General features: G+C 45.2%; 2 protein-coding genes across 3 annotated transcripts; one reads left to right on the top strand and one right to left on the bottom strand.

Annotated features, from left to right (window-relative positions):
- Positions 1-2,314: 2,314 nt before the first annotated feature.
- On the bottom strand, positions 2,315-12,672 carry ppat (phosphoribosyl pyrophosphate amidotransferase). Of its 2 annotated transcripts, none has more exons than XM_061077491.1 (11): positions 12,028-12,672; positions 7,192-7,258; positions 6,734-6,940; positions 5,492-5,604; positions 5,253-5,398; positions 5,018-5,090; positions 4,772-4,923; positions 4,138-4,265; positions 3,834-4,055; positions 3,163-3,283; positions 2,315-3,028 (listed from the first exon to the last, which is right to left on the bottom strand). In XM_061077491.1, the coding sequence occupies exons 1-11, from the start codon at positions 12,153-12,155 to the stop codon at positions 2,853-2,855; spliced, it is 1,533 nt and encodes a 510-aa protein (XP_060933474.1). In that variant the 5' UTR covers positions 12,156-12,672; the 3' UTR covers positions 2,315-2,852. The 2 variants fall into 2 exon arrangements, with proteins under 2 accessions (XP_060933474.1, XP_060933475.1); XM_061077492.1 differs by lacking the exon at positions 12,028-12,672 and adding an exon at positions 7,359-7,475.
- Positions 7,583-11,669, top strand: LOC133010073 (uncharacterized). Its single transcript, XM_061077490.1, has 6 exons — positions 7,583-8,104; positions 8,346-8,831; positions 8,914-8,973; positions 9,063-9,644; positions 10,781-10,858; positions 11,135-11,669. Exons 1-6 carry the CDS (start codon positions 7,690-7,692, stop codon positions 11,464-11,466), a joined length of 1,953 nt encoding a protein of 650 aa, XP_060933473.1. The 5' UTR covers positions 7,583-7,689; the 3' UTR covers positions 11,467-11,669.
- Positions 12,673-12,699: the final 27 nt, after the last annotated feature.

The raw sequence follows: 12,699 nt of genomic DNA, 5'->3' as shown, positions 1-12,699 counted from the left end.
TCTGAAACGGAGCTCCAGCCTGAGGACCAAGATGAGGAACTGGAAATAAGTCTGAGGCGTGAGGGCAGCTCTTTCTTGGAGCTCTTCCCTGGCATGATCAGTCGAATAGGAACGGCCCAGCATCGGCAAAATCTCTCCAGTGCCGCTGACTCAGTACGGAGGAGATACCACAGGTGGCGACAGCAGTCGAGAGAAGGCAGTCTCAACAACACTCTGAGGCTCAGCAACCCAGGAAAGAAGACCAGTGGGGTGCAGCTCAGGGAAACCTCTAACAGCCCAGAGAGAAGGCAGCTCATGACGACTAAATCTGCCCCTCGCTCTCCTTTGCAGTTTGCAACCAGTTGGCTGGCTTGGCAAGCAGATCAGCCATCTCCTGGAAGGGATAGGGGCCCGCTGAGAAGAGAGCAGCACCACTCTGTCTGCGCAAGGGACCTCTCTACACACTTTAAGACCTCTAAACCGAAAGAGGTCTCACTGAATCAGAACTGTAGGTCTGTACAGCTGGGAGAACGGCCTTGCACTGATGCTGGCAGTCCTGCACGGCCTTGCTATCCCACTGCAAACCCATCCTTGGACCTGTCCCTAAGGTCTAAAAGGCTTTTACTCTCTGCACGCTACGAGCAGGCTCCTGGGTGCTCCACGTTTGCACCAGACGTCTCTTTCGCAGAAAGATCTGATATCTGCAGCTCCCCAGTTAGGCAGAGTCCCATAAAATCTCGGATGTCTGTACAGCTGGGAGAACGGCCTGGCACTTATACTGGCAGTCCTTCACGGCCTTGCTATCCCATTGCAAACCCATCCTTGGACCTGTCCCTGAGGTCTAAAAGGCTTTTACTCTCTGCACGCTCCGAGCAGGCTCCTGGGTGCTCCGATTATGCACCAGACGTCTCTTTTGCAGAAAGATCTGATATCTACAGCTCCCCAGTTAGGCAGAGTCCCATAAAATCTCGGATGATAAACAGCCTCAGTAGATCCCCTTACGTCCTCTCTAGGAGCCCCAGAGATAATTCTGAAGAAAGCTTTTCCCGAACACTCATGAGGCGCAGATCGATGTCTCCTTCTCTGTCCTCCCCCCCACAGAAGCCTACAGTGCCACAGAGGATGCCTTACCCTCAAGACCCCCGTCCCTCCTTCCAGCCACAGCTGCAGGCACCTCAGTCAGCCACAGCAGGTCGTCCTAAGCTTCGGCGCCGTCTCTCCTTGGACTCCTCCCTGCCATCCATCAGTGTTTCCAAGAAGGAGATTGACGAGGAACTCTTGAAACTCTACCACAAGTTTGTCTGCCTGAACAAATTATCTTACTTTAACCGCCATCCCTGCCGTATCTGCATGAGGTGCCCCGAGGCCAGCAGAGCAAACTCTTCCTCTGCGTTGGCTGCTCTGGCCTTGTCACCGCACCGCTCCATCCTGAGGAAACGCAACAGGAAGCTGGCCATGGACGACCATCCCCTGGCCAAGCGCTCTAGGGACGAGTGCTACACATCCTCCCCAGGTTCCCAACGCCATGGGAATGAAATGCTGAGGCGCCGTCTCTCCCAATCTGAGCTGTCTCGTGATGACCTCTTCTACAGCTCAAGCAAACACAGCATGCCTAACAAATTCAGCACGCAGCAGCCCACAGCAGACGCTCATCAGGAAGCCGGGATGAGACAGAGACTGCCTGTCTCAGCGGAGTTTTCTGGTCTCTGTAAGTCTCCTCCACAAAACCCTGTGTTATGCAGAGCTTCTTATTTCTGCTGTCACTAAAGTCATTTCATTATCTTTATTTTAACAGGTGGTTCTCCTGAGAGCAGCATGGCAAATGGCTCCTCCCCCAGGTAATAAACACAAATTCCCATGTTGTATTTTTTACCAGCATTCCTGCATTCCGTTAACCCCCCTCTCCTCTTCCCCCCCAACCTGTGCAGAAAATGGAGGACACGGATCGCACCTTTTCTGTAAAATCCTGCCCATACAGTTTCTCCAACAAGTTCCAGGGTGGAAAACCATTCAGTTTGTCACATAACAAATATAAAATTATTATATCTAGTAGTGCAAGGTTTCCAGTACAAATATTGTTTAGCTTTAGTTGTCAAGATAAACAGTGGATGCTCATTTCTCAGCTGGTGCAGTCTGAGCTAAAGAAGTTGTGAAGCTCTTATTCCACTTTTTAATGCTTTTAAAACTGAGTGAAAGGTTCAGATTTGTTGTCATTACATTTTAGAGTTTGTGCTGTGGTGTCTCACTGAAAGTAAAGCAGTGTTTTCTTATATCTGTATCTGTTCATTATTAATAAATGTGTAAATGCTGTTTCTGGTATTAAAAACACAAATGGTGCGTTCTCATTGCGGTTCTGTTTATTTAACTTTTTCATTATATACATTTAATGTCAAAGTAAAGAAAATCAAAATCTCTAACAACAGTCATACGCAAAACCAAAAGAGCAAAGTTGTTAATTTTTATGAAACAAGGGTAGAGAAATAAACGTAAGTAAAATAAAGACCAATTTACTTTTTGGTCACTAGCTTTGTGCACTTCTGACAAGGCAAATTCTATCAAATGCACATATTTGCTAAGGCAAGGAATGTTGACATGTGTGAAGGTAGTTTCAACATTTTTATGAAAACGTTTACGTGATTATATAAAAAAAACAAAACAGCATCAGTGTTGTGTGGTCAGGCACTTCAGTGACATCAGGATGTAGTGAACGACAGACAGGTGAAGCTGCCACCACTGGAGGTCGCCAAAAGCAACAGTTTTACCTCTGCAGGAAAATTTCATAATTTCTTATCCAGTCTATAAAGAACATTTCATTTACATGTGGTGCTTGAAGTTAATTCAGAGCTGCTGTAACCATGTCGTTGCTGCAGCTGTTACCACTCCAGCTCCACTGGATACTTCCCAGTCAGACAGGCGGTGCAGTGGCCCACTTTCTTACTGGACTTGTTACTGGAGCTGATCATGTTGTCCTTCTCCTGCACGGACGCAATGCCCTCCTGAACAGCTGATAGCAGGCCCTCCACAGTCAGATACTTGACACTGGCTGCACCTATACAACAGATCAAGGGATGCTTCCACTTTATTGTGCTATAATATATGGGTTTTGTAAAGGGAACTGTGAAAGACGTTATTTCTAAGTGTAAGACGAGGACATAATAAAAGTGTGATTGTGTTCACACTTACCAATGTATCCAGCAATGTCCTGAAACTCGGGCCGGTTGGCAATGAGCTCCTCCTTGGTTGGAATGTTGATGCCCATGTAGCAAGGGAACCTGATTGGTGGAGAGGCCACTCTGATATGAACCTGTCAAGGAGTTAATACAGATCAATACGTTTAAATCTATGTCACATTCAGGTGGGCACATGCAGGCTTTGCTGCTTCTCGTGCTGGAACCTGTTTGGACCATAGACCTGCCCACAGACACCAACAGGTCCTAATGTCTCAGACCGGTGTGGAAACAATCTGAGTTATAGCCATAACAAATTCAGACATTTAACAATGTCAAACTGACAAGTTATGGAAGCTATTAGACATTAAACATAGTCCTAAGAAGACACTGATATGAGACATTAGAGATTTTTTTTACTAAAGATGTTGATTTACTATAAAGGGATCAGTCAACTGCTGAGCTGCGGAGCAGAACAGACAGATCCTAATGTTTCTTGTCACATCAATAATTACTACATGATGGTTTAGACAAGTCAGCTTGCATATGTTACGCAATGTAGCTGTACATCTGGTCATTAACATGAAGACAAAGATGCATGGGAAATGAGATCCAATCACAAGAAACACATTCCGTTCTGAACAGGGTCATATGTACAAGTTTATGTAATTTGCTTCGTCAACACACCTCCGTCGCACCAGCTTCCTTGAGCAGTTTTATAATGGGCGAGATGGTGTTGCCTCTGACAATGGAGTCGTCGATTAGCACCACCCGCTTCCCAGCAAAATTATCTGTCAGTGCTCCGAACTTCTTGGCAACTCCCAGCTGCCTCAAGCGGGTGTTTGGTTGAATAAACGTTCTCCCGACGTAGCGGTTCTTACACAGAACCTCAATGTATGGCAGCCCAGACTGTTAGAGGAGAAGCGCTTGTTAGGACAGAGGTGAATCAGGAGGATGTAGTGACTGGTAGCGTGTGTTGACAGAGACAGACCTGCTGAGCGTAGCCCAGTGCAGCGGGGGTTGCAGACTCTGGCACGGTGCTGACAACGTCGGCGTCGGTGGGAGCCTCTATGGCTAACCGCCTACCACAGCGCTGCCTCACAGTATAGACCATCTGTCCTGTAAAAATAATAATATTAACAATATTAATGATTATAATTATAACTATAGCTTTATTTCTTGACAAAGTTACAAAGTGCTTCACTTGAGGAACAAAAAATATTAGAAATTTAAAAAAAAATTAAAGATAGTTATTTTTTGTAAATAATGTTTTAAGGAGGGTTTAAAAGCAGTAACAGATGTAGCAATTCTGATTCTCGAGTTTGATGTCCTGCACTGAAAAAGCATGATGGCCTAACCAATCAATTCATCACCATCCGAGCTGATCAGCTGATCTAAGATGGTGTGCAGGCTCATATCAAGTTAGTAAATCCCTGATATACACTGGTGCTTATGAGTGTAAAGCTTTAAACGTCATAACAATCTTTTATCAATGCAGAAACAAACGGGAAGCCAATGTAGCGAGGCTAGAAACGGTTTCATGTGGTCGCGTTCAGTACAGACATAGAAAATACTGATAATGCAGAACATTGTGCAGTATTAGAAAGATGCACTTTTATTCATACCTTCAAAAATAGAGTCTGGTCTGGCAAAATAAACGTATTCAAATATGCAGAAGGCGGGGAGGTCTCCCTCAGGGCGAGGCACAACGCTCAGAGACTTGACTCCATGTTTGGAGATCTGAACTATCTCTCCTGGTAAGACCTCTCTGTAATACCTGAGAACCAGGAGACACATAAAAATGGTGTTTACCCGCAGTTACAATCAGAGGGCGTTGTGTTGGTGGTAATAAAAAAACAAAAAAAACTTACTTGGCACCAATGGATTGAAAACTGCAGGACTCTGATGACACCACCCACCCCTCAGTGTCCTCCTCCCCAGCACCTGACCACAGGGACAGAGCATAAAGTTAATCATCCACCAGCCGACACCTCTGACCTCCAATGGAGCCAAAGGCCAAACTGAAATAAAAAGCATTCTGGCTGGAGAACTGGTGGCATGCGTCTGATGTAACGTCACAAGCAACAGATAACTTGTACAGGAAACCTGGGGTGTGCAGTTTAGAGATGGGAACAACACGTCCAATGCACAGGGGTCGATTTCCGTAAGGGTCCCGCACTGCGTAGACAACATCTTTAACCATCATCAACAGTGAGTATGATGTTGGAGTTTCAGTCATGAGGTTTTTAATTCTGCAACACACACACACACAAAAAAAACAATTATTATAATACTCCTTGGAAAATGGTTCATGTTATAAAATGTATGATCATCATGGCACCGACCTCGCAACCCAGTCTGGTGCATCTAGCTCCTCCAGAGGTGGAGTGAACGCCAGCAGTTGGGTGATGAGTTCACTGTCTGAGCTGGTGGAGAGGCCGACGCCATGACGCATTACCTGCCCAGGACATTTACAACAATTGATATAGTACATTTACAGGGTTCTCCATGTGGGTCCGCTTTTTTCCAAGCATTTGTACAAGAAACAACGCTAAGAAAGTTAGAATTTTGTTGTCTCAGGAACTGTAAAGGTGAGAAATCCTGTCATTTTATGTCTTTCTACCTTTATTTCTGTTACATGATCATAATTTTATGATAAAAACAAAACCTTACACACACTATATCTACTAGAAACATACATAGTTTCTACTGTGTGTAAGATGCAGACAGCTAAACAAAGGTTGGTGTATCTAGTCGTGAGCTAATGACAAACATTCATGGAGCTGAAGAAAGAGCTGTTACATGCAAAGTGAGTCCCAGTTAAGTGATGGGCTCCACTGTGGAAAAATTCAGTTTCATGTGTTGAGTTTCACAGCAGAGCTGTCAATGTCTTTCAAGATTTGTTACACATTTTTATGTACACAAGTTCAGTATTTATATACATGTATATATGACATAACAGGAGGACTATGCAGTATGACATTATTGATGTCTTTGTATTGGTAATAAAAAAACTAAAAAAACATCCATCGTGCAAACTGTAACAGTCACAACAGAGTTTAGAAAGAAGTTATTCTCTGGATCAGGGGATTTTGAAAAAAATCTCTTTAACATTTTGAGATGAGATAATAATATATTGGAGCAACCAATCTGTTTGGCAGAGGTGGTAAGAGTGCACACCAAAGTACTGATTTAACCTCTTTACTCAAGTATGAAGTACAGGCTCTGAAGTAAAGACCCCTCTGAAGGCACATAGCACATTACTTTAGTTCAAGACTATTCCACTTTAACCGGGGTTAGAGCAAGAAAAGACCTGACAGCTTATAAATTGTAGAGAAGGAAATGTGAACAAAGTATTTAATGAAGTATAATTCATTTAAATGGGGAACGTTTTGTTGCTCTGGTTCAACGTCTTTCAAGCCATGTTATGTGTGTTTTACAGTACATACCTAAGACATCTACGAAGTTTTGTTACTTTGCTACTCCTATCTCTGCTGTTTGGACATGACTCAACACATAGTACCCATGAAAGAGCCATTTATTTACATTGCACCAGATTGAGTGTGAACCAGCAGAGTCATCCTCACCTTCTTACGCAAGGCAAGAGCGTTAACCAGCTCGCCGTTGTGCGCGACCGCGATCTTGCCGTGCAGCGTATCCACCACAAAGGGCTGGCAGTTCTGCAGCTCAGAGTTCCCAGTAGTTGAATAGCGTGTGTGACAGATGCCAAGGTTACCATAGCGCAGTTTCAGAAGAGCCTCCGGCGAGAAAGCGGTGTTTACTAATCCCATTCCCTAGAAAACATGACAAGAGTGAGACAGGTTTCCACTTGCACCATCTGCACAGATGAAGTAAGTGAGAACATGCAGCATGTTGTAAATTGAGACAAAGCTTTGAAACAAACCAGCAGAGCCATGCTCCACAATCCTTATCATGTTCAGTAGATCTGTGTAGAGCTTTGTGTGTGTGTGTGTGTGTGTTATTTCAGTTTAATGAGGCTTCTGTATAATTACAGATGGTGCTTCAGCTCACAATTCCCAGTTACCTTATGGACTGCATATGTCGGTGGACTGGCTCCATTACTCGTAACGATCCCGGCACTTTCCTGACCCCTGAGTAAACACAAACAGTCACATTGAAAATCAGTGGGATTTGAGTTTTATAATCAGTATAATGAAAAGCTATTTTCTGCAAGTCTAAAGATGAATAAACCTTTAGTCGTTATCTAAGCTTGATGTGAACCTTTGCACAAACCAAACTGGTTTGACCGCAGCTGAACTATAGCAGGAAAGAGAAGCAGAGAAGAGGAAACGGCTGCTTCTCTTCTGTGGAGTCGCCTCGCTGCAGTTTCAACCCATTTACCAAGCTGCTTCTCAGATTACAGTTGGCCCCGCCCCCTCAGCACACAGCTTAAGCCAGTGGTGAGGCTGCTTTTCTGCATGGAGGCGTTGCTTTCAGGCTTAACCGCCTGGTTGCCTAGGGAACCGGGCAGCAGAGACGGCCAGGCTGGGGAGAAAGAAAGCGTTTCCAGGTCAGCTCAAACATGGAGAGAGGAGCAGAGAGACAAAGAGGAGGGGATACGGAGGTGGCGCAAGAGAAGAGCTCAGTGGAGAGGCAGTGGGGGGACGCAGAGGTGCTGGCTCTCATGTCAGTGTGGGACGAGGTCGGCGCTCAGCACGTAGCCGAGAGCAGGGCCACGTTTGAGCTGATCTCAGAGCGCCTGAGGAGGCTCAGTGTTGTGCGAAGCTGGTGGGAGTGTCAGGCCAAGTGCAAGAGCCTGGGACTCCAGGGCAGAAGGCCTGACGCAGCAGCAGCAGCAGCAGCGGCAGCAGCAGCAGGCACTTCAGCAAACTACAGCCCAGGAGTGGACGGGAGGCCAGAGGAGGGCTGGGAGGAAGAAGTGGAGGATGTGGGTAATCAAAGAGGAATCTTCTCTTCCACTTTCCCAACACAAGAAGGTAAATGTAGGTTTAATCGCTCTGATCAGCAAAAAATCAGACAAGGTTCAACACAGTTTAGTATTTAAACTCAAACTAATGTCAGACGGTTAAAAAAAAAAATCAATGTTGTTAAAAGCATTTCAGGCCTGAAACTGAACCAAACATTTATTATGGAATTTATCTTTTGGTTTACTTCACTTAATTTAGGGTGGAAATATATTTACTTAAAGTCAATCATAAAATAATTCGATCTTTGCAGGAATCAAAAGTCAAATCCATCGAGCTCTCCCTTACACTCCGACTGTGGCTGAAGAAGGGGGCCGCCACTGGACCGACGACGAGGTGCGAGCCCTGCTGTGCGTGTGGGCTGACCGGCACGTCCGAGAGCGCCTGAAATGCACGCTACGCAACAAGTCCATCTTCCAAGAGATGGCCCGTCAAATGCAGAGAACTTTCGGGGTGGTGCGCAACTGGAAACAGTGTCGGACGAAATACAAGAACTTGAAATACGACTACAAGACGGCGAAAAGTGCCCACGCTGCCGGGGGCAGCGCCGCCGGAGGCCCAGGGAAGTACATGAAGTTCTTCGATGAGGTGGAGGCCATTCTGCTGGACCGCGGGCTGGAAAACGGCGGCGTGGAAATGCAGAGGAGGCTGTATGATGGAGAAGTGGCGGAAGGGAGGCTGCAAACACCAACACAGACGACAACCTCAGAAAGTGAGGTTGTCATAGAAATTGATGATGGTATGTATTCAGGTTGCAATGCCTACAGCAGTTTGGTATTCAAGGCTTAAAGAAAAGGCACAAACTTGTTTTTTTTCCCCAGATGACAACAGTGATGATTACGATATGGAGGTAGACATGGAAGCTAAATGGAGCGGAACAGGTAAGTTACAACAAACCTCCAGGGCAGTTTACGCTGCATGTTGTTATTTCTCTCCTTAATCGTTTTTTTTTAACCACTCCATCCAACAGATCCATCCAGCTCTGACCAGATCCACGTAGTCACGGTGTCGGACACGGGTCGAAACTGGAGCGACCAGGAGGTGCGAGCGCTGATCCAGGTCTGGTCCGACGAGCGCGTGTGCAGGCAGCTGGAGAGCTCGACCAGAAAGAGAGACATCTTCGTTCAGATCTCCAACAGGTTAATTCAGCAAGGCATCGAGCGGGACTGGAAACAGTGCCACACCAAGTACAAGAACCTCAAGTACCTGTACCGCTCCCTCCAGAGGGGCAAGGGGGACGAAGCGGACCCCCGACGCCTTATGAGGTTCTACGATGAGGTGGACGCCATAATGAATCGAGCGACTAACGGCTTGCCACACGCCACGAGAACTGCAGACCTCGTGATGTTGGAGGGTTCCGGGGAGAGAGATCACGTGGATGTTTATTTGATGAGGGCAACCACAGTCCCGACAGTGGTGGGACCGCTGGAGGAGAGGACTTGTAGTACGGATTCCGTCTCGTCTATGAGCCTTGATCTAACGCCAAGCAACGAGGAGAGGAGGCCGCATGCAGCTAAGGAGCGTCGCTTGGATCAGCAGCACAGATTAAAGAGTGAGCCCCAGCATGATTAATTATTCATGTCTAATGTCAAGTCCTGTACTGTTACTTAAGTCACCCATGAAATCGACTGAAGAGTCACACCAGCCAAAAAAGTCAAGCTTGTCTTTACATTGATTTTCAATTTGGACATTCTGACACTTAAAAGTTTAATTTAAAGAAAAATAACTGGGAAATAAAACATTTCCAAAGTAACAATAAAAACAGTTAAATTAGAAACATAACCATTGCAAACTTGCATTTTCACGTGGAATTATTGTCAACACCACCCTCACAAGGACCAGGTGGTACCATGACTACAAACTATCACCCTGTCTTCTTTCCAGAGCACGCAAAACAACCATAACAAAGCAAAGTTGAACTAGAAAGCCTGAAGTCTGTGCTTTGATGAAGACGGAGAGAGTAAAACGAGCGGTGGTACTTGGCAGGATCTGTTATTTATTGACATAGTAGAAATTATACCAACTGAATGTCGTTTCAATTTTTCAAGTCATGGAACTCTCATTGCTACTGGACAAACTCTAGGAAGATGCTGCATTGGCCGGCCAGTGGAATGTTTTTACAACCCTATTAACTGAAACCTCTCTGTGAGCCAGTCATTCAGTGTGCACATGAGAGCATGGGGGAGATCATCTTTTACCTTGGTTTACAACCACTCTCTGCGTTACTTTTAATTTGCCTCCTATGACAACACAGCTTTTTCCTCTGCCAGGTAGAGTTTCCACAATTTCTCGGGTTGTTTTACTGCCTGGCATTTCCAGTGAGAAGCTGCCATAGTTACCAGGGAAGAAAAGCACTTCCTTGTCTTCCTTCTGTCGGGGCTGTGCAATTGCAGATGCAATAAATCAAGTAATAAATCAGATGGTTACCTAAGACTTTACATTGTGCAATCACATTTACTTTATATTTAAAAATTTAAAATATCTATGGTCACTTTTAAATTACTTTTCTTTATGCATTTCCTCTCAGTGAAGTAATCATGTGTCAAATTAGATTTTGTTCAGTGTTTTATAATAGATAGGAAAAGGCCTGTCTATTCAACTTCATTGAAATAGCATGCTGAAACAATTTGTTTGTTTAGAGAACGGCTCTTTGTCTTATAACTGTTTAATGTTGTTTGTGTTTTGCAGACTCTGTTGCAAAAAGGGTAGAAAGAGAAGATACCTATTCAGTAAACAGAGGAATGAAGAGGAAAGCTGTGGATCAAGGTTTGAAATGTGCACTTTTCTCTAATCACTTTGCACGTCACATGATGCCCACAATTGACTGGAGGCTTTTGCAATTTCCCGGTCAGTCCCATGATTGCCGTGGAGCCTCATAATGAAATTACGGATGAGGGCACGCTTGTATCTGCTAACAAAAAGCACAACGCCTGATAAAGTCTGCTGTCAGACCAAGAGAAAAAAACTTTGCTGGCCCATGAATCTGAAAAGTCTCAATAGCAAAACCTTCTGCAAATAAAAGCCTTTTGTTTTTCTTCTCAGTCCCCAAACTCCAGACTCCAAGGAAAAAACTGGACACTGGCTCTGCTGATAACAGAGAGGCCCAGTGCAAAGAAGAGCAGGATCACATCCCAATAATAAAGATAAACTCTGTCCGCTCAATGGCCTCCCCCCATCCATCCCCAGAGAGACAGGTAATGGCTTCTTACCCAATGGGACAAAAGGTACAAGACGTTATGCAACAAATTCAATGGAGACAAATCTTTAAACAAGGCTGTAAGAATCAGATTACAAATGACTCTATTCTCATAAAGATTAATCATGTGAATTATTTCATCATTAGAAGACACAACATTGTCAGAGATAATAAGTAATTGATCAAAGCAGGGAGAACTATCTTAGTTGGAGTTTATAAGAATATTTCAAATACATGACAATGCTGAGTGCTGAACTGAAAGATATTCAGGTGTATTTTCATATATATATATGATGACTAGAGGAACAGAAAATCGATCTGGACACAAAAATGTATCAGTGATAGTGAACTGATTTGGACAAGATGGATTAAACAAGTGATGAAACGCATCATGTGAAGTTAAACTACATAATCTCTACTTTTTAACATTTAATTATAGGAAAAAACAGAAATTCATAATAACAGCTGCTTTACTCAAAGATATCCCTTCCTCTAGAGTTTTTCAGTCACATTTGTCTCACAGTGTAAATAACAAAGAGGAGTCAGGTGTTGAACAGAGTCAGGTATGTTGGGTTTAAGGAAACATTCCATGAGTCCTTGGGATCTTTACTGGGTTGTTTTCCTTCTGTGTCAACATTTAAACTGACTTCTGATGTCTTAGTGGAACTTTTGTATTCACAAAAGAGAGTCACGTTAGAGACGTACACACACGTACACACACACACGCTACGTTACTCACCTGTGCTGTATGGCCACCAGCCCCAGGGAGAGGACCTGCGCCACCTCCAGCTGCGTGGGCCACTCTCCGGCGGCCACGCACCCGAACACCCCGCACTCCTCCCCGATCCCCGACGCCTCGAACTCCATCCCGTGGTCTGGCCCTTCCGCCTGGTCCCGGTCCTGGTCCTGGTCCCGGTCCTGCTCTGCTGTTTGAGAACTTCTTCCTGCGCGTGCGTGCGTGCCCCTGCGCGCTGACAGTATTGACTGAGCACGTGGCTCGTTAATAACTCGACCTCAGAACCTGACGCAGTCCGACGATACGGAACCGATCCGATAATAAAAAAAACCGTGACGGGAACTTTAACAAACGCGAGGCGCCGCCATCACAGAATCAAACCCACTCATCAAACATGTGACCCGGACGAAACACCCGATATCTGTCGAGGATTTAAAACAAGCAGCTGATCGACTCCGTCCCCAGGGTGAATGCTTTCTGCTGAGGAACGTATTGATCGGTCAGTTTGGTTGGGAGAGTGACAAGATCAGTGAAGAGGTCCCTAAAAAAAAAAGTTCTTCCTCTTGTTCATGTCAGAGGATGGAGCGTCTGCCCTCGCCTCGTGGTGAGGGACGCGCTGCTCCCATTGGCTGTGCGGATCAGTCGAGGCACGCCATTGGCTGTCAGAGCACGTAA

The sequence above is a fragment of the Limanda limanda genome, chromosome 9 (assembly GCF_963576545.1).
Source record: "Limanda limanda chromosome 9, fLimLim1.1, whole genome shotgun sequence".
Taxonomy (NCBI): domain Eukaryota; kingdom Metazoa; phylum Chordata; class Actinopteri; order Pleuronectiformes; family Pleuronectidae; genus Limanda; species Limanda limanda.
This window is presented reverse-complemented; position numbering and strand designations above follow the sequence as displayed.